Source organism: Eucyclogobius newberryi, unplaced genomic scaffold, assembly GCF_026437365.1.
Source record: "Eucyclogobius newberryi isolate DKJ021-1_F unplaced genomic scaffold, fEucNew1.0.hap1 SCAF_14, whole genome shotgun sequence".
Taxonomy (NCBI): domain Eukaryota; kingdom Metazoa; phylum Chordata; class Actinopteri; order Gobiiformes; family Gobiidae; genus Eucyclogobius; species Eucyclogobius newberryi.
In genome coordinates, this window is record NW_027315768.1 from 9,691,383 (window position 1) to 9,712,382 (window position 21,000).

General features: G+C 38.6%; 1 protein-coding gene across 1 annotated transcript in view; it reads left to right on the forward strand.

The window, feature by feature from the left end:
- The window catches only part of ttn.2 (titin, tandem duplicate 2), a 185,352-nt gene that overhangs the window by 35,731 nt on the left and 128,621 nt on the right, over window positions 1–21,000 (forward strand). The window contains exons 37-61 of the mRNA XM_072444281.1: window positions 1,380–1,667; window positions 3,368–3,655; window positions 4,732–5,022; window positions 5,940–6,227; window positions 7,298–7,408; window positions 8,198–8,483; window positions 12,941–13,124; window positions 13,204–13,287; window positions 14,302–14,569; window positions 15,259–15,519; window positions 16,754–16,963; window positions 17,070–17,147; window positions 17,249–17,275; window positions 17,413–17,469; window positions 17,623–17,667; window positions 17,770–17,823; window positions 18,290–18,346; window positions 18,504–18,575; window positions 18,823–18,879; window positions 18,970–19,047; window positions 19,181–19,243; window positions 19,768–19,959; window positions 20,106–20,384; window positions 20,557–20,673; window positions 20,886–20,981. Of these exons, the coding sequence (XP_072300382.1) occupies window positions 1,380–1,667; window positions 3,368–3,655; window positions 4,732–5,022; window positions 5,940–6,227; window positions 7,298–7,408; window positions 8,198–8,483; window positions 12,941–13,124; window positions 13,204–13,287; window positions 14,302–14,569; window positions 15,259–15,519; window positions 16,754–16,963; window positions 17,070–17,147; window positions 17,249–17,275; window positions 17,413–17,469; window positions 17,623–17,667; window positions 17,770–17,823; window positions 18,290–18,346; window positions 18,504–18,575; window positions 18,823–18,879; window positions 18,970–19,047; window positions 19,181–19,243; window positions 19,768–19,959; window positions 20,106–20,384; window positions 20,557–20,673; window positions 20,886–20,981 (3,831 nt within the window). The remainder of the gene's footprint in view (window positions 1–1,379; window positions 1,668–3,367; window positions 3,656–4,731; window positions 5,023–5,939; window positions 6,228–7,297; window positions 7,409–8,197; window positions 8,484–12,940; window positions 13,125–13,203; window positions 13,288–14,301; window positions 14,570–15,258; window positions 15,520–16,753; window positions 16,964–17,069; window positions 17,148–17,248; window positions 17,276–17,412; window positions 17,470–17,622; window positions 17,668–17,769; window positions 17,824–18,289; window positions 18,347–18,503; window positions 18,576–18,822; window positions 18,880–18,969; window positions 19,048–19,180; window positions 19,244–19,767; window positions 19,960–20,105; window positions 20,385–20,556; window positions 20,674–20,885; window positions 20,982–21,000) is intronic.

The following is a 21,000-nucleotide window of genomic DNA, read 5'->3' on the forward strand; positions in this document are numbered from 1 at the left end:
TTGTTAAAGGTCTTACTAGGGCTGCAATGATTAATCGACTACTTATGACTAGTCAGCAATAAAAAAATAACAATTGTCATATTTGTGTTGGCCCTGCGACGAGTTGGCCACTGTCCAGGGTGTACCCCGCCTAAGGCCCGAAGTCACTGGCATAGGCTCCAGTCACCCGCGACCCCGAAAGGGAACAAGCGGTAGAAAATGGATGGATGGATATTCATGATCATCGTAATTGTTATCTGGACTATACAGACTCTAAAACACTTACGAGAAGACATTTTTATGACTAACACAACTGCATTATTAAATCAAAATGTAAAAAAAAATTACATACTATTTCATATTTTCCTCAATAATACACTTAATTTGTAAATAATCTCTATCTAGTAGTCCTCAGTCACCATTTTTCAACTATTTCAACTTAATTTGGTTGATAATGTATTTTATATAACAAGGATTAATAGTTCAGTTGTTTAGTCTCACCTCTCTCTTGTTGAGACGAAACAGCCTCTACACAAGAGGCTTTATCAGCACAGAAGAAATACAAGTTCAGGGTCTCACAAAGACAAAGAGGATTCTAATAGCCCATTAAGATTCTGAATAGGCTAGCTCGGTAGATACAAGGGGGGAGTTTCTGTTGAAACAAACAACTCTTTCTACTTCAGGAAGGCTCCTCCCAATGGGCGGGTCTTACCACAGAACAGTATTAATATCGGAGTTCTCGATCTAAATTCTTTTATTGACAATGACTCTTGGATGAGAGTCGAAATGTCTATTTTTGCAAACTGAGTCCAGATGACTACAACTGAAGCTTTTTCTACTATGAAACACGACTGGACGAATGAGGGATTACACCGACAACAAGGATTAATGTACAACAGAAGTATTATTTGACTAGACGACTAATACAAAAAAATACTGCTGAGGAGTTAATTGCTAAAATAATATAATTTTAATTTACACAGTAGTTATGATTTGACTAGTATAAATATGAAGTTGTTCCTCATGCATAAATTGTCTCTTTATTTGTATGTAATTTTATGTATTTATGACATAGAAATAGACAGATTACATTTTAACTTTGAACTTGAACTTAACACTACTTTGTGTCATTTTCAACTTTCAAACTCCAAACTCCAACTTGACTGATGTAAAACTGAGAAATATTTACCACAAGCAACAATTAGGAAAACATGAAAAAAATGTCATCTCCACTTAAAATAAATACATAATAATGATAATAATTAACAAAAAAACATGTTCCATTGGTAAACGTATTGTAAATCTTGTCAAAATTTGCTCCAAAAATGAAATGCTTTTTTTCCCCCCATTTGTATATGATCTTACATTTTGTGTAAATCCATGCGAAAATTCTTCTGCAGAGGCAAAAACTCCCCCGTCATTCCCTAAAAAGATCACGAGCCTTCAGGAGACAGTGGGTCAGCCCGTCAGGTTTGAGTGCCGCGTGGCCGGCTCCTCCCCCATCGAGGTGTCCTGGATGAAGGACGGGGAACCTCTGAAGCAGGGAGCGGGAGCGTCTATGTCGTACGATGATAACACGGCCGTGCTTCAGATGAGCCGTGGGGAGATGATGCACTGTGGAGAGTACACGTGTGTGGCCACCAACAGTGTGGGCACAGCCTCCTGCAGAGCCAAGCTCACTCTGCAAGGTCGGTGCAAACACTGGAGCACATTTAGGAGAGGAAGACAAACAGTTGCTTTAAGTACAATTAGCAAGAGTTTTGCAGAATTTCCCTTAAAACAAACAGATTTAAACTAAATAAATAAATAGGTTATTTTTGATCACATTGTGTAGTATTTGAGAGTTTAAAAAAAAAGAGTAGAATTCTTATTGGAAAAAATTAATATATAACAAGGGTTTCAGAATGATAAAAATGAGCACTTTTGCCATAAAAATTAAAAATCAAAAACAAAATATACTCTTGAACGGTGAAAAGTCAACTCACAATGTTGCCTGGAATGAATACTGTAGTTGGACAAATCTTTGGCTGGGTAGTGTAGTATGTATTTATTTATTTATTAGTAGTTTATTTAAAAGGGACATAACATAAGTGTATTGCCACATATAAAAGGAAAAGCTTTTATATGTTCACGCCAAGTACCACCTAAGAAAATATTTGGCCCTACGAGTCTAAACCAGGTCTAAAATTGGACTATTCTAGGTTCAAACTAGTAGCGGGTGGTGACTTTTATGGATGGGAAAGCAGACTTGGTGCGTTCAATATTTAGTGGATGAAATAAAAGTGAAAAAACAAACAAACATTATAATATGCAAAGTGGAGCGCTGAACTCCAGCCTCACACATGAAGGCCAAAGGCCTATCCTACTGAGCTTAACCCCCATGCTAGAGATAGACGCTGATTGGATTAAATTCAACTTCATTGACCAATTTATTAGACAAATTAGCATTCTATGTTGTTAAATGCCTGTAGTTCTAATTAACTTCTAATCATTGGGAACATGAACACAGCTCTAATTCTCTGGTCTTCTTACAGTCAATTAGCCGTCTGCTGCCCCCAGTTTTGTTTGTTAGCTACAAACAAAACTTGTCTCTTAAAGATAGATTTAAAGTCAGTTTGTTGAAACTTGTCACTGCTGTTGCTTCACTTCTCCTCTGCACATGCTCAGTTAGGGCAAAACCTGCAAACATCCCTGATTCCCACACAGGTTTATTCAGTGTGGTTTGAGCTCAGATCCATGTGTTTGAGGCTGTGGTCCTCAGAGCACATGTGCAGAGCTCTAAAAGAAGCTGCTGACCGCTCTGGTTCTAACAGCTCATGTTAGAGAGCGGAGCATGAACGGGCCTCTGAACACTGAGCAGCAGCAGCAGGAGAAGAAGAACCAAGCTTCCCACGCAGTACTGCTCAGCAGCCTGTAGAGGCCACTAAAAGACACTGTGACTTCAACCAAGCTTCAGCAGCAGAAGTGAGGGCAAAACGGGCTTATTTGGATATATTTTAGAACAATTCACATATAGTTGTGACACACGGTAATTTTAGATTTATTGGCCAATCACTGATTGCCTTGATTGCCCTGACCACACGCCACTGGTTTAAACTAACGTTAAAGAAGGCCGAAAATTGGACTCTGTAGTTGCTTTACTAATTCTAAACAAGGACAAACCCAAAAGGTTTCAAAGTTGCCCTGTAAACCCTTTGCCAGGACAAAACCGCAAAAAAACAACCAAAAACGTAACATCTTAGAATAGAAATACTTAGAAATACAATGGAAATTCTGTGAAACTCTGGTTTGCGTTAGGTCTTCTGTAGTTTATCTGTATGTCTTTCTTACTTCATCTGTCTGTGCTGTCTGTTTGTCTCTGTCTCCACCTCTTTTGTGACCTCTGCAGAACCACGCTACCCCCCGGTGTTTGACAGGAAATTGTCACCCATGGAGGTTACTGTGGGCGACAGCATTGAGCTGGAGTGTCACATGACCGGCTCCGCCCCCATTAAAGTCACATGGTCCAAGGATCATAAAGACATCCGCACCGGGGGCAACTATAAGATCAGTTTTGTGGATAACACTGCCTGTCTGAGCATAATGAAGGCGGACAAGGGCGACACAGGCAGATACTTCTGTCACGCCTCTAATGACACGGGGAAGGACTCTTGTTCCGCCGAAATCACTGTCAAAGGTATTTGTGTCACGTTATGGGCTGAACAATTCAAAAAATCATAATAGGTGTATTGAAATAGCAATTTATTCAGAATGTTTTAATGTTGATACTGATATCCTACATTTGACATGCCGCTGTGACCGATAACCGATATTTGCCAACACCGATATTTTATTAAATGACGTAGGTTTTGAGACATCCACGCTTATAATAATAATAATAATACTGAAAGTTGGAAAAAAAAAAATCATAGCAAGGCCCACATATCTCAAAGCCAAGCCAAAATCACAAATAACATTTTCACTTTAGAACAAAAATAATAACAAACAAACATGATTGTGTAAATATACGGCCATGTTTTTTTTAGTTTTTTTTACCACATAATTTCCATTTTTACATGAGTCTGTTAAAAAAACTAAAACATTCTGATGCGCTGAGGACAAACTGTGAATTACACATGAGCACACTCATGAGCAGACTGGGGCAGTGCAGAGGAAATATAGGTGCAAAATATCTATATTTGATAGTGGTTGATACCAATATTGATATCATCCACCCCTCCCTAATTAAAACTCCTGTAGTTTAGACCTCAACAGTTAATTTTTAAAAGGTAAACTATGTAACTCTTTGGTGGAGTCTCCGGAGATGTTCTTGTTTTGCCTGGAATATTTCACTGTCTGGCATTAACTGTATCCGTGTTTGTATCTCTCTAAAGATACATAAAAAAACATGTATTTAAATTGTGAGCAGGCACGCCTCCCCATAGATATGACCTGTACCGTTGGTGTCTCCACAAAGAGATAAGGTCAAGACCATTCCAGGCTGAGCAATAACACCTTCATGGAGACGAGCAGGTGGCAGATCCTCCACTTGAACAGTTAGCTTAAAGACCTCTGACTTAGGACATCATTTTAGGAGTGGAAATTGACAGAATTCTCCAAACCGTTTGCATCAAAACAAATTCAAAACCACAGTAACCTAGATTTGTTCAGCCCTTTGTTTGTTCGTCTTGCCCCAGCCCCTCTCTTGAAGCCTCTTTTGGGGTGCCTCTTCCAGCGTTTCCCTCACAGTTTTCTTTTCCCTCCTTAACTCAGAATGCAAAAACCCTCCGACGTTCACTAAGAAGCCCTCAGAGAACATGGAAGACTCTGAGGGTAAACTGGTGAAGATCGAGGGCCGCCTGACCGGCTCACAGCCCATGTCGGTGAGCTGGTTCAGAGGCAGCACAGAGATCTTCAGCTCGGACAAATACGACATCAGCTTTAAGAGTAACGTGGCCGTGCTGTGCATAAAGAGCAGCCAACTCGGCGACAGCGGCACATACTCCTGTCACGCAGCCAACGAGGCAGGGAAGACCTCCTGCGATGTCTCTGTGGGCATCTCCGGTGGGTTTTGGAACTATTTCACGAAGTATAGAAATATAGCAGTGGAATATAGGCTTAGCAGAGCAGCCAGGTTTAACTTTGTGAAAACCAAAGGCGCCGTACCAGACCATTACTGTCGAGTTCATTTGAAACAGTTTTCAGCGGTCCAAAATGATTCCTTACTTTCCAAACCCATTTTCTAGCATCCTATTTATTAAATGGGAAAAGTTTATAATTGCTTTTTACAACTTTCAGAGGCCATAGCAGAGTTTTGCTGTCATGCTAATGCTAACAACAATCAGCAAGCTAATATCGCTCTTCCTGGTTCTTTGACAATAACAGGCTTTATAATTAGATGCATACAGCACACAGTTGTCTCATTTTGACCTTTCAAGCTATATTTATACCTAGTCAAAAACACATTTGACTCAAGCACGTGACAAAAATCTGCAACGTTAATCTTTTTAGCAAAAATAAATAAAAAGAATAGTATCGTTGTGTGTTATTGTTAAATGTGTATGATGGCAAAATCTATTTAGCCTAAAATTCTTATAAAATGCAAAGACATTTCCTAGACAAGTTTTAGGACAATAAAACGCTGTATAATTCAAAATTTGCTCAACTGTATGAACAAAAATCTGGTAAAATTTGTTTTATTTCAACTCAAAATCTACATACAAAATCTATATAAATCAATCAAAAAAAATATCCCATTTTCATTTTTAAAAGATTATCAGGATGAAAAAATATATATATTTTTTGCAAAATTAAGGTAAACATATTTGCTTGATGCAGATGATTTGAAACAAGAAGAAATAAGTACCCACTAGAAAATGGTTGAAAAGTAAGACATTTTGAAGGCTGCTTGGTATTATATAATGGCTTCAAACATTTGTTCTGGCTCACACTGACAATGCACCTGCCCATTCGTCCTACAGAGGCCAGGAAGCCTCCAGCTTTCGACATCCCACTCAAACCAGTGTCTGTGGACGAGGGCGACAGGCTCTCTCTGCGCTGCCATGTGCGAGGCTCTGCTCCTCTCAAAATCCAGTGGATGAAAGACCGCAAAGACCTGGTGTCGGCCGGTAGCACCAAGATCACATTCTCTGAGGGCACGGCCTGTCTCGAAATAAGCCCCGTCTCCAGGCACGATGCCGGAGACTACCTCTGCAAAGCCACCAACGAGGCGGGCAGCGACTTTACCAAAACCAAAGTCACGGTCAAAGGTAAAGCAGTGAGTGGTTGGACTTTGCAATCTTTCGCTTGTCTTGTCAAGAGGCATTTTCTTAAGGCTTAAATTGTGTGAAACTGGCTTTTTAAGCTTTTAATATTTTTTCCATTTCAAAAACATGGAGTTGTCTTCTTTCATTTTTGCATGTTTTATTCATTTTTCAAATCATCTTGGTAATGCAGGAGTGATCTTCTGTGTATTTACTTGTATGTACTTCTGTATGGAATTATTCTACTACCAGTGGTGGAAAAAGTACTCAATTATGTCCTGTAAAAGTACAGATACTGAAGCATATATATAGATATATATATATACACTTCAAACCATACAGAAAGTAGCTTTTACTTGTCAGTCCTTTTTGTCGCAGAGTAGAAAATACAAATGCCTGTTCTCAGATGTAGTGAAGTAAAAGTAAATAGTTTTCACTGTAACATTTACTTAAAGCCCATATGACAGATTCTCATGTTTTTCTAATTATGATGTTTGGTGAGATGTTGTCCCTGTGAGACAAATATATAAGTGCTACAACTCAATTCCTCTGTGATGTCATCAAAGATACAGATACATTTTGCATGCAACTTACATCTTATAAACGTGTTCTTGGGTGTAATTATTTGCAAAATTGTTTTATTTTTGGCTCTTGTTTACAATCTGGTTGTTAAGTAACAGTTGTTGAATTTACCTCTACCTCTGTCATATTTTCTGGCCATGTCAAACCAGGAAGTGACATTATAATCGTCACCAAAATTGCCAAATTGGAGAAAAACAGACAAATGTTTTGGAAAAATATGAATAATAATAATAATAATATTTCCTTAGTTGTATTGAAAAGTGTAGTCTAATGTGTCATATGGACTTTAGGTAAAGTACAGAGGCCTAATCATGTTACTTAATTACAGGAATTTTGTACTTCATTACTTTCCACCACTCGACTAGCTGGCTTTTTTTTCAGGAACAGGAACATGCTTTATTTGGGACCTTCAATTTCCAAATTGCCTCGTCGCCGCTGCTTCTTCTGGTCTAAATGAATGAAATGAATGTTCATCATCTGTTCTTGCCTTGCAGAGAAATCTGGAGCTGCTCCTGCCCCAGCTGAGACGCCTGCTGCTCCTCAGGCCAAGACACTGGACAACCTTTACTTTGTGGAGGAACCAAAGGCAATCAGCATCGTGGAGAGTAAGAAGAACAGCATACACAGATATAAAACAACTTCTACATTAGTCCAAATACGTCAGAATAGTTGGAACATTCATATAGATTTGAGAAGTTTTGACTCGTTCAGCGTGGTTACATTTATACGTTTGAATCATTGTTTAAAGGCACAGCATGTAACGTTCTGAAGGGGGAAAGTCACCTGCATGATTCATGGAGATAGAACGGTAATATTATACTTAGATGAATTATGGCACACTGTAGAATATTATAGCAAAAGGAAAAAACATTTCCATGGAAACAAGCTCACACACACATTACTTTTTAGTGCAATAAAGCCAAAATGAAAAAGATAAAAAATAAAATAAATAGCTTTTGTTTTCGTCTATTTTTTTGGCAACTCTAATTACACAAACACAGTAAGACAAATGGATTGTGGATCGATACCACATATTGATGTATTGATTCACTTTGTTTAAATTTTTGTTATAGCCTGTTTATATTTTAAGTTTTCTGCAAATATATTTACTTTAATATTAGTTCAATCAGAGGTTAAAAGAAAATAATGATGACCAAGGTATAATTGTTTAGTACAAAACTCCTTGGTATCGGTATTGGATCGATATTGCAATATTTTCCATAGTATTTATTACTTGGTATCGGATCGAATAAAACAGTCTGTGGTATCGGCCATCACTAAATGTGAGAACTCCAAAGTCCTAATCAAACTGATTTTAACTAAGTTAAATACTGTTCTGCAAAGTATGTAATATACTGTATAATGCTAACATACTGTGTTCCCTGTTGATCCAGAGTCCACCGCCACCTTTATCGCCAAAGTGGGCGGCGACCCCATCCCCAACGTCAAATGGATGAAGGGCAAGTGGAGGCAGCTGACCACTGGCGGCCGCATCTCCATCGAGCAGAAGGGAGAAGTGTCCAAGCTGGAGATCCGCGAGGTGACCAAGTCCGACTCTGGCCAGTACCGCTGCGTAGCTTCCAACAAGCACGGAGAGATCGAGGCCAACGCCGACATGAAGGTGGAGGAGAAGAAGGAGAGCGCCGTGCTGGACGGAGATCTGAGAGCCAAACTCAAGAAGTGAGACTTTGTTCAAATAATTTAGTTCAAAGTAGATCCTACGCCAACAACACATTTGTCTGGGGTCCCGTACTTTAAGGGGACATAGCATGCTTTATTCAGGTACTTAGTCTTGAACTATTAGAAAAAAAGTAGATCATCATTTACAGTTTGATACTATTTAATTTCATGTTTTATTTATTTCAAACACCAAAAACTTGACAAAGAGAGCAATTAACAAAAAATTCACTATTACGACACTACAGATTAGTCCCATCTAGTCTTTCAAAAAGCTCCAAACGTAATTTTTGAAGTTTTTCGAATGTCAGTTATACTTTGGGTCCAGTCCTTTATTATTGATGCAGTTTGAGTCCTAAATTCTTTTGTAATAACCTTCTTTCCTGCAGCAAGGGCAGGGGTTTTGAGGGCCAAATCAAATCAATCCTTAATAAATCAAGTGGGATGATGGTGTCAAAGACGGTCCTTTATTGATCTCAGCCAAATATTTCTTTTTTTTTGCCCACCACCACCCGTGTGTCTATATGTAGAATGGTAAATGTAGGGGGTAAAGGAAAAATAAACAAAATAAGATAATAATTATAAAAAAATAAAAGTAATTAAATAAATAATTAGTAAACTTATTCAAATAAATAAATCAATAAAACAGAAAGTGGGGCCAGGAAAGGGGCGGGGGGGTTGATTATGTTTTTGTTGGGTTTAGAAATGATAGAAAAGGCGGGAGCAGGTGTTTTCAAAGGCACATTTGCTTCTCTCTATGTGCATGATGTTTTTCTATTGTAATATATTCTGTGAATATGTTTTTCCAGTGGTTGATATGGCATGATTTCTTGGACTTCCAGTTATGGAGGACGACTTTCTTCGCGACAGTTATAGAGATGAGCAAGGGCTTTTTGAAGTGTTGTGTGATGTGGATTGTAGAAATGTCATTGAGGAGACAGAGTGTTGGAGATAAAGGGATTCTGGAGTCCAGGATGGTAAAGAGTGCCTCAGTGATAGTGATCCAGAAGGAGTAGACTGGTTGACAGAGCCACATGGCGTGCAGATAATCGTATTTGCTGCCTAAAGTGCATTGACTTTATACTGTATAAGTTGTAGGTTTGTGTTAGTGGTCATGGAAAAAATGTTATTGCAGATTTGTTTCCAATAATCAGGGTTGGGAGAGAACGCCAAGTCATTTTCCCACTTGGTTGTTGGGAGAGTTATTGTTATTTTTAGGTTTCTGATCAGTGTTTATAGCTGGGAGGTTCATTTTTTGAAGTTATTAATTTTCACACGTTTTTCCACAAGTTGAGATGGTTGTAATGTGTTGTTGGAGAGGCTTGTTTTATCTTTAATTTTAATTTTAAGCTGTTGATATTGAAGGAACTGTTATCTCCCAACCCCATATTTCCGTATTTTTGTATTGAATGACATGAATTGGTGGTTGTCGAACAGGTGGTAAAGATGTGAGATTCCTTTTTGTGCCCATGTGGAGAAGTGAAGAGGTTTATTCTGTATTGTGAACACTGGGTTGTGCCAGAGTGGGGTGTACCTGTTGAGTGCTAGGGATGATTTTGTGATTTGGTTTGTTTTCCAACAGGCTGTCAGAGTTGAATTGATGGTGATAGAAGTTGGATTTTTTGGTTGATTGTGAGTGGAAGGGGAGCTCTGCTATAGTGATATTTATACATTGGTTTTGTTCTAGTTCCAGCCATGGGTAGTTGTGATTTTGTATGTTGATCCATTTGACTTGATATTGTAACTGATTTGCCAGAAAGTAGTGATGGAAGTTTGCCGCCTCAAGCCCGCCATGTGATTCTTTATTTTGCAGTGTTGAGAGTGATATTCTGTTTTTTTTTATTTTTCCAACAGAATTGTGTAGTTAGTGAATTGAGAGTTTTGAACCAATTGTCTGTGGGAGTAGTGATGATCATAGAGAAGAGGTAGTTCATCTGAGGGAGAGTTTTAATTTTGACAGCAGCTATTCTTCCAATGAGTGTGAGAGGGTGTTTTGAACAGACTTTTAAATCATCTTCAATTTTCTTGAGAAGGGGGTATAGTTGAGGCTAAAAAGCTCTGACAGCCTGGAGGAAATATGAATCCCTAGATATTTGATATTTCCGGTTTGAAAGTGGGGGGAAGTGTCCTGAACTCCAGAATCCCATGCATTATCGGAGAGGGGTAGTGCCATGACTTGTTCCAGTTGATAGTGTAATGTGAGACATGCGAAAATCTATTGATAATATTGAAAGTTTCTTTAAGTGACACCTGTGGGTTCTGTATGTAAAGTAAGAGGTCATCTGCATTTAAACTGATTTTGTGTTGTACGTTTGCTACCTGAATTCCTTTAATTATACTGTTTTGTCGTATTGCTGCCGCAAGAGGTCAATGAAAAGGGCAAAGTGGGAAGGCGAGAGAGGGCATCCCTGTCTGGTTCCATGGTGCAGTGTGAAACTCTGTGAAGTGATTCCGTTAGTGATACATGTGGCACGTGGTGATGTGTACAATGTTTTAACCCAGTGGATGAACGACTCTCCGAAGCCAAACCTGTGGAGAGTGTTGAATAAAGATAACCAGTTTACCTCATCAAAAGCTTTGGGAAACTATGATGGTTTTCTGTTGTGTTTCTTGTGATATGTTGAATAGGTTGAACAGTCTGCGGGCATTATCTGTGGCGTGTCTATTTTTTATGAAACCTGTCTGATCTGGATGAAGGATTATGGGAGTGACTGTTTCTATTCTGGTGGCTAGTGCTTTGGTGATGATTTTCAAGTCAGTGTTCAATAGTGATAGAGGTCGGTAAGCTAGAGGGATGAGATGGATCTTTGTTTGGTTAAAGTAAAGTCATGGCTGCTGTATTCCTGTGTGTGGGTATGGTGGAAGAGGATTTCATTTCTATAGTTACTCTGTTGAATAGTGGTGCTAATATGTCCCAAAGTGTCTGTAGAATTCGGCTGGGAGTCCATCCAGTGATTTGTTGCTCGGAATTTTTTTGAGTGCATCGGTGAGTTCATTTAGGCTAAGAAGTGCGTCTAGAATGTCGGTTTGTTCTTTAGTTAATTTGGGTAAAGTCACATTGTCTAAGAAGGCGTCTATTTCCAGTTGTGTTGGTTGGTGAGTGGGGGAATAGAGGTTGATTTAAAAATTCTGAAAAATGTTGTTTATATCCTGTGGGTTTTGATTAATGTTTCCTGCAGAGTCCAGAATGGATGGGATGATAGATTTTTCTTTTTTGTGTTGGAGTAGGTTTGCCAAATATTTACTATTTACTTTATTGCGGTATTGAAAACCATTATATTTCAGTTATTGAATTTGGAATTGTGTTTTTTTCTGTATGATATCGTCAAGTTGTGTTTTTTAAATTATTTTTCTTTTGGTTCACTGGGGTGCTGGGATATTTCATTTGTTAAATGTTTAATGTTTTGTTCCAATGTGTTTTCCAGTTGCTGTTGCTGTTTTTTCTTGTATGATGAGTATGGAATGATTTTACCTCTGATTACGGCTTTCCCAGTTTCCCATAGTAGTGAAGGAGAGGTGTTTGGAGAGTCGTTCATCTCCAGAAAGAATGCCCACTCTCGCCTTATGAGTAGGTGAAAACAGGAATTGTCAGAGCACTTGAGCCTCAGTTTCAGGACAATACATGCAGAAAAAAAACACAACTAATGATGAGGAAACACTGTTGTAACAAGGTTAAAGCAGAACTAACTAACTCTGGTGATAGAGCTCCCCCTGTATTTTCTTTTTTCTTTCTTTCTCTTTATCATAATTAGACCGTAGAATCACATACACACACATTTGCCAAATATAAAAAAAGAGGGTCAATGTCAATAAATGTTGCAAGGCTGGTTTTTCGTCCACAAACAGCAGCACGGGACACTTCAAACGCCCTGAAAATACATGTTTAACCATCACAGAGACTTAAAAAGATGTTTAGTAAGGTGAAAACTTTACATAGTTCTGTTTTAAAAGCTCATTAAAGTAGATTTTGCATAATTTTACCCCTTCATGAGAAAATGTTTACAGAATAATGTGAGGCTATTTTATTCCAAACTGTGTTATTGAGATTTTAACACCAACATAACATAAACAACATACATTTATCAGTAATATATTGTTCACTCAAATAATATATTGCCAGCCTACATTATTTTGTATATAACATGACAACAACTGTATCCAATCTCTTTGTTTTTTATTTATTTTGTACATTTTTAAAGTACAATATACCATGATACATGCAATAAACTGTAACTGTACACTTTTGTATGGAATTTGTTAAAACAAACAATAGGTTCACACAATATGATGGTAATCCCAACCAGTCATCTTCAGAACCATTTCCCGTATTTACATTTTCTCACATGAAAACATTAAATTATGTCATCATCATGAATGTTCCTATTTGTCTGCCGTTTTTGAAGTCAACCTGAATCTTCCATTAAGTTCCATTAACTACTTTGTTTTGCCTTTTTCCTCAGGACGCCGTCCAAACAGAAGAGTCCACCGGAGGAGAAGAACATTGACATTGTTGAACTGCTGAGAAATGTGGATCCCAAAGAATATGAGAAATATGCCAGGATGTACGGCATCACAGACTTCAGAGGGCTGCTCCAGGCCATCGAGCAGCTCAAGAAGGAGAAGGGAGATGAAAGTGCAAAACCAGTAAGAAACAGATGTAGAAAATAGATTTTTAATGTATCTATAATTTGAATAATATACTAATAATTGTGTTTATCCACAGGAAATAGAACGTGGAACCAGAGAGTCGGACGAGGACATGGCGCAACTGGTGGCTGACCTGCAAAAGAGGATGGAGAAAACTGAGGTATAGAACTATTCTTTTCTTTAGATGTATTTTTCAAAGTATGTAAAAGCAGAATACAAAGTTTCTTCTATTATAGCAAACTTTTCAGAAAGCTGCTAAAAAACTTAAAATAAAATAATAATATAAAAACAAATTAAATGTTTTTGTGTTTACAGTTCAATACAGTTTTGTGCAATTTCAACTGATACTGTACATACATTTTAGTAAAATTGTAAAAATATGACCTGGCTAATAATCTTGAAAAAAAAAATCTGATATTTATTTTTGTTGAAATTCAAATTACTTCTGTATTGACTAATATCACGGCAGATATGACCTCAGAGGGTTTGGCAAAAGATTATGACCAACAGAAAACAGTCAGGATCAATCAAACAATGAAATAGACCGTTTCAAATGTTATGTCATCAGAATGTTCAAAATTACATGAGGCAAAATTAAGTTTTCAATTATTAACTGACCTCAGACCCGAATGCTAATGTTTTTAGAACAAAAATGTGGCAATAGTTACACATTTCCAGGGTAGAATTGTCATTCAGTTTGCTTTTCTCTTACAAAGGATTGAAAAAAATACCTTTTTCTAGACTAAAACATTTACATTGATTATAGGTAAAATTAACAACTATTTCTGAAAGTATTTGTTCAATAAAACTTAAAAATCTAGATTTTGCTTTAAAAAATGTGACATTTCTGTCGTAATCTCCTATTAAATAAACAAATAATGCAAAATACAATTAAACCTGAATCTGATCACTCAGGTATATGATAGGTGTATAGGTATATGGTAGGTATAGGTCTTTATTTGTCAAAATCATCTCATTTTCATAAAATTGTTGATATTCTGTGATATATATACAGTTATCCTAGTGAATGTTCATTATGTTTCACTTCGCATTTGCCTCCAATCTGGAATTGATAAATATACATTTTAAAGGGTCTATAAAAAACAAGCATATTTACCCAAGAACATAATAAATAAAAAAGGTTATGTAAAACATGTGGTCATTCTATTTCCAGCCTGTGACAGTGGAGAGGGACATCTCGGACCAGTTTACATTCACAAACAAAGAGGCTGTATTTGAATGCGAGATCAAGATCAACTACCCCGAGATCACACTGTCCTGGTACAAGGGCACGCAGAAGCTGGACACCAACGACAAGTACGACATCAGCATCGTCGGCGACCGCCACCTGCTCAAGATCAAGAAGTGCCAGATGGGCGACCAGGGCAACTACCGCGTGGTGTGTGGGCCGCACATCTCCAGCGCCAAGCTCACCGTTTCCGGTCAGTACAGACATTACTATTAATTTGTCAAATTATGAAAAAAAACTTCATCTTATGGTGTGTTAATGGCATGGAATAAAACAATAAAGGTATACTGCAAAGATACACTTTCAAGTTAGATGAACAGTGACCCTCATTTTGACCCTTAGAGCAAATTTCACTGAGGTTACAAGAAAAATCGATAATTGTGATTATTCAGGTGACAATATAATCATAAGAACCAAAAAATAATAATCGTCACAATTTTACAAGCAAAATTAAGTATTTGTTGTTCAATATATAGCCCAAAAAATAGACCTAAATGTAAAAAACGTTTTTTTTTACCGGACGTTTTTGTCACATTTTACTTTATTTTGTCTTTCAGAAAGTTACATTTTGTAAAACAGGTCACAAACTTGAGGATCAGTAACATGTTAGACCACGGGAATGAAAGAAAATTCCAGTAATCCTGAATAATCATTAAATCGTGATGTTTTTTTCTCACAATAATCTTAATACTAAATTTAGATATTAAACGAAAAAAATGGTACATTCCCTTGAAAACGTGTGGGTATTTTGAATAAGATGCAAGATTAGGGGCTTTATCTTACAGACCAAACCAGTTACAAATGCAATCCCTTGTGTCTTTATGGGGAAAAAAGAGCACTTACCACCTCTCTACAAACCCGTTTTCCCTCCTTGTCTTGCAGAGGCGGAAGTGGAGAAGCACCTGCAGGACACCTCTGGTAAGAAAGGCCAGTCGTGCTCTCTGTCTTGTCAGTTGTCCATCCCTAACGTTCAGGCGCAGTGGTATAAGAATGGCCAGCAGTTAGAGCTGAAGGGCAGGTACAGGTCTGAGGTGGAGCACAAGGTTCAGAAGCTCCTCATCTCTGACCTCAAGCCCGAGGACCAGGGCCGCTACTCCTGCCGCTTTCAACACCTCGAGTCCTCCGCAGAGCTCTGGGTGGAAGGTTGGTACCCAGAATACCGCCGGAAAACCAAACACGCCTCTTTCACTAACCTCTTCCGACTTCTCAAACAATTACGACTAACGCTCAAGATGTGGATTTCACTCTTTTTTGACCGCTTTGGGGAGTTCTATACTTCTGTCCTAACTGTGTTGTTGGATGAAGTCTTTCAAACATCAAACTCATCATCTCATCTGTCACCTTTCTACATCAAACCATTGCAATCCTACATTCTCAACAGCAATAACGGCCTTTGTGGGTTTCCATTTCTAACAAGGCCCAGTCTCAGAAAAATATCGAAAATATGATTGCAGTTCAAATATTGAGAGGATAAAAGAGTACTACACACAAGCTTGTGTGATATGACAAAAAAAAGATATTTGTCGTTGTTGAATAGTGCAACGATTGCATCAAAGAATTACATAAAACAATAAACTTAACATATTAAAAGATAATGACAAAAACTAGGCATTTTGTGTAGATCTCCTGGCATCTCATTGGAACATGCCTAATGAGGAATATACCTAATGAGGAGATGTTAGCTGATGTTGCCGTAGCAGTAATTTCTCAACATGCTGTGCTCAAGCCCTGGTTCAAGTCAATGGCCAATCAGCCAGTTTAGCCTTTAGTGGCTTAGTACGTCACAGCCACCGAGCATGCGCAGTAGTGCTCTTCGCCCCCTGTTCTGACCAATCAGAGTGAGCCAAAGTTGAAGAGAAGGCAACAACAGCAACAAAAATGAAAATTAAATGTTTTAACTGAGAAAAAGTTAAAACTAGACAAAAATTGACATTCAATCTGACCTTTGTAAAAGCTTTAAGCCCGTGTCAGCTGAACACCAGCAGTTTTCTTTTACATTGCGCTCTTTGGGGAAAGTGCTTTCTTGACTGTAGAGTTTTTTTCGCTGCAATACCAACGAACTGGCAACTAGTCCAACTCCGCTGGCAATACCTTATCCAGACATTTAAATCGATCCATGGTCACGCTGCCCTGTACTGCCATGCCATGTACTGTATTTGAATTACATCAAAACAGTCCTAATCCAAATTTAGGTTCAATTAACAAGTATATAATTCTGCGTGTTAGCTGAAATCCAATATATACCCATTTTTTACTGAGCTTGGAGACTGGGCTGTCTTAACCATTGTGATGTGCCATTACCATTGCACTTCCGTTGTATCCTTCACCTCCCGCTGTGCCCCCAGTATGAGCACTCACACCTGTGTATCTGTTTTAGCCGAACAAATTCATTTCACCAAACGTATCCACAACGTTGAGGTGAACGAGCGCCAGTCGGCCACTTTCGAGTGCGAGGTCTCCTTCGACAACGCAATCGTTTCGTGGTACAAAGACACGTGGGAGCTGAAAGAATGCCAGAAATACAGCTTCCGCAGCGACGGCCGAAGACATTTTATGGTCATCCGAAACGTGACCCTGGAAGACGAAGGTGTGTAGAGCGCCAACGGCCCCTGAAAAAGCCCGGCAGATTTTTTGAGTTTTTTTTAGTAGAATCGTTTCTAAATTGAGTGTCTTCATTACTAAATCCCATGTAGGCGTATACTCAGTGATTGTGAGGTTGGAGCCCAGAGGAGAGGCTAAGAGCACAGCTGAACTTTATTTGTCTGGCAAAGGTACAGTTCCTAGTCAGATGCTACTTTTCTGCTTCTTCTTCTGTTCAATTCCGTCGCTTTTGAGTTTTGTAACAACATCTTCATTCTTTCCCTTTTTACAGAGATTGAATTAGCAATGGTTCCACTCGGTAAGTTCTTTTTCTTGACGCACTTTTTAACTTTTTTCTTTACCAAGAAACCCCCCCCAAAAAAAACACAAATTACTGTCAATAGTTCTTGGCCAAAATTGGGAAAATGAAACATACCTGTATTTCATATTCTGTAGATATCCCAGACTCATCAGTTCAGAGGCCTGAAGTGCCTTCTTCTGTTGCAATCCAAGGTAAGACTGAGCAGTGTGTATCCAACAAAGAAACTAAAACAAGAATAACTCTTTTACCGTCTTCAATCACTAAAACCCAAACAAGACTAATTTTCAAGTGCAGTGATTATACGGTGAACCGGTAATGACCAAAGGTTTGTATTGTCTTTTAAGAATCTACTGAATTCTATCAATATGAAGAGGAAAGGAAACAAAGAGGTACTTACAAAGAGGTTTACAAAAGTAGTAATTCATCAAGAACTTACTAATACAATTCATTTGACTTGAATCTGTTTATAATTTGAATCAAACTTTCTTTAGTGCAAGAGTCAGAAGAGTATTCTTATCACTATGAGGAGAAAGTGGAGCAGAGAGGTAAACTTTGCCAATGCCATATTTTTAAAAAAATTAAAAAAACGCACTTCCTACTAAAATCCCATCTTCATTATCGTCACAATTGTCATACTCTTAAATCCATCTAAAAGAGTAACCGCATATGGGGTCAAAGCATCACTAACATCTTCCATTTTCATCTTCATGTGTGTTCACTGAACAACACAATCTTTTGGGTTCTTCATCTTGGATCATTTAACCTCATCTTCATTGTTGTCTTGTTGTCATCTTCTTCATTTGCGCTCACTATCATTTGCAAGTTTGCCCTCTCATTTTTGGGGATTTGAATAAGCCACAATAACAAAACATTTGCAGCTATTTCTTCCATTTCTGAAGCTGTAAGTGAGATGGCAAGCGTGATTTTGTGATTTGACTGGTACAGGACACGACGTTTTTGCCTCACTTGTGTTGTGTTTTGTCTCTTGTGTTGTGTTTGTCACGTCTTCAGTTGCTGTTGAAAGCTGGAAAGAAGAGTCTGTAACACAACAAGTTATTGAAGCTCAAGGTATACGAGCATTAGAATAGATTTAGTTAAAACTTCTTCATAGGACTTCCTCTTGTTTGTAATTGTTTTAACCCTCTTGTTAAGGTCTTATCCCAGGTGTTCTCTTGGTCCGATTTTTAAGATTACAACATGTTATGTTTGTCTGTTTCTCTCTCAGCTTCCAGGGTTGCCATTGAGGAAACCGTTGAAACTACCAAAATGGAAACCAGGGAGCGAATCCCTACTAAAGGTACTCGCTGAGCAAAACTGCGCCAGTGCTTATGCCGCTTATTGCTCTGTCTTTAAACCCATCTTAATCATTCATCCTCTCGTACTAAAATCAGCTGCTTTGTAACCTCTCTTGATAATGCCGTCTGGCTGCACTTCATACTATCTTTTTCCATCTTGATGTTTTTTGCTAAGCCACTGTGCTTTTGCAAATGCTTTCTTGAACATGTCCATGTCTTGTATAGTAACATAGTCAGTGTCTTTTAAAGATGTGAAAGTAGAAGAAAAGCCCAAGGCAGCTGTCAAAGAGCCATCACCTCCTAAAGGTACAGCATAACTCACATGTTGTACCTTGGCTTATGTGTTGTGATTCAAAATGTCTTCATAAATGTTTAATCCATGTATTGTACATATAGTCACACCCAAAAAGCCAGTGGAAGAAAAAGTGCCAGTAGTTTCCCTTCCAGAGAAAAAAGAGGTTCCTGCTGTCAAAGGTAGAACCCTTTAAATAAACTCCTACATTTTAGAATAATAAACATACTACATATTTGCATGTTGTGTCAAATCATCTTCACATGTATCTGTCCTGTCCTGTGTTCTAATGCATGTCAATGTATCTTATAAAAGAACCAGAAGAAGTTAAGAAACCTGCTCCTCCTCCCAAAGACAAGCCTGAAGTGCCACACAAAGGTATTGCTGTTTCCTACCTGCTGCCATGACGCTCCTACTACAGCAGTTAATCCCAGCTTCTTAACTCCTAACCTCTTGTGTCTGTGCCTTTGGCCTTTTTCTGTCTCCTGTGCTGTAATGGCAGTCTAGTTCCAATGATAACAAGGCACTATTAATTTTTTTGCCATAGCTGGTGCACTTATTTGAGATGCATTGCCTGTGCTATGCTTATTAGTCTGATTACTACACGAGAGCTGCACCATATGTTTGGGAATGTATGGCCCTCTCTCTAAAATTTCATCTAGGCTTCTCACATTGTACTGCAGTAGTAGTAAGAAGCTCAAATGCTTTTACACAACTAATTATAACTTTTAAAGCAATTCAGATGTCTAAAAGCAACCATATCCTGTTTGTCTTAACTCTTAAGTCATTAAACTAACATTCTTTTCTATGTCTTGAGAAAATTCTTGCAATAGCTTCTTAATCCCTCTTACCTGCTCTTACGCCAATGCTAATACTAGCTGATCTCTGTTGGTTACTTGAAGATGAAGCCAAAAAGGTGGCCCCTGCTGCTAAACCTGAGCCAGAGCCCAAGCCTAAAGCCAAGCCTGAACCTGAACGAAAGGTTGTACCTGAGCCTAAACCAGAACCTGCTCCAAAGGCCAAAGCAGCAGCTAAAGTGGAACCTGAGCCAGAAGCTAAACCTGTGAAAAAAGCAGTGACTCCACCAACCAAAGGTACAACTGTTCCTGTTGTAACTGTTTCAATGTCTATCTGTTTATGTCTGTATGTCTTTCTCAGCTTCAAATGTTGGAGCGAATCTTAGAAGTGCTGACATGCTTCTTTCTTCTTGTTTCTTAATAAATACTACTTTTATTTTAAGTAATTGAAGAAGTTGAAGTCCAGCCTGAAGAGAAGAAAAAGAAGGTGGAGCCGGAGCCTCCCAAAACCAAGCCAAAGGAGCAAGAAAAGCCAAAGGTTGAAGTGCGTAAACCAGAGCCAGAGGTGAAGAAGCCTGAGGTGAAGACCCCTGAGGTGAAGACCCCTGAGGTGAAGAAGCCTGAGGTGAAGACCCCTGAGGTGAAGAAGCCTGAGGTGAAGAAGCCTGAGGTGAAAGCCCCAGAGCCCAAACCAGAACCTAAACAGGAACCTCCAAGGAAAGGTATTGAGCAGCTTTGGAGTTTTACCATTAAACACTCCCTTACATACCTATTCTTGAATTAAACTTCAACTTGATCAAATGTCTCTACTAACCTCTTCAATGATGTAATGGTGTGAAATATACTGTTAGTGCTGTTCAGCACTGTGTCTGACATAGGCCTGTTGTTTTTAAGTGCCTCAAGCACCAGCACAAAAGGAGGTGGTGGCTCCTCCTCCACCTCCACCTGTGCCACAAAAGGTGGACAAAGAGCTAGAAAGTCCTCCTCAGAAGAAGCCAGTGCCCACTAAAGGTATCTTGCTGGAGACCGCTTGACTTCATCCTCATAATCTCCTAAATACCCATTTTAATCAGTTTTAGAGTTATTTGCTAACACATTAACTGTAATCTCGGTGACGGGGTGCATTTGATGTTGTTTTGCATTCTTGCCCTCGACAGAGTGTCTGTCTCTTAAGCAATGCTCTTAAATATGACTCCAGTAATAAATATACATCCTCTTTCAAGTCCCCGTGGAGGAACCTGTCGTTGAACCTCCAAAAGTCAAGAAAGCAGAACCAGTTGTTGAACCTCCAAAGGAAGAACCCACAAAGAAGGAGAAAGGTAACAGGGCGTCTTTTCC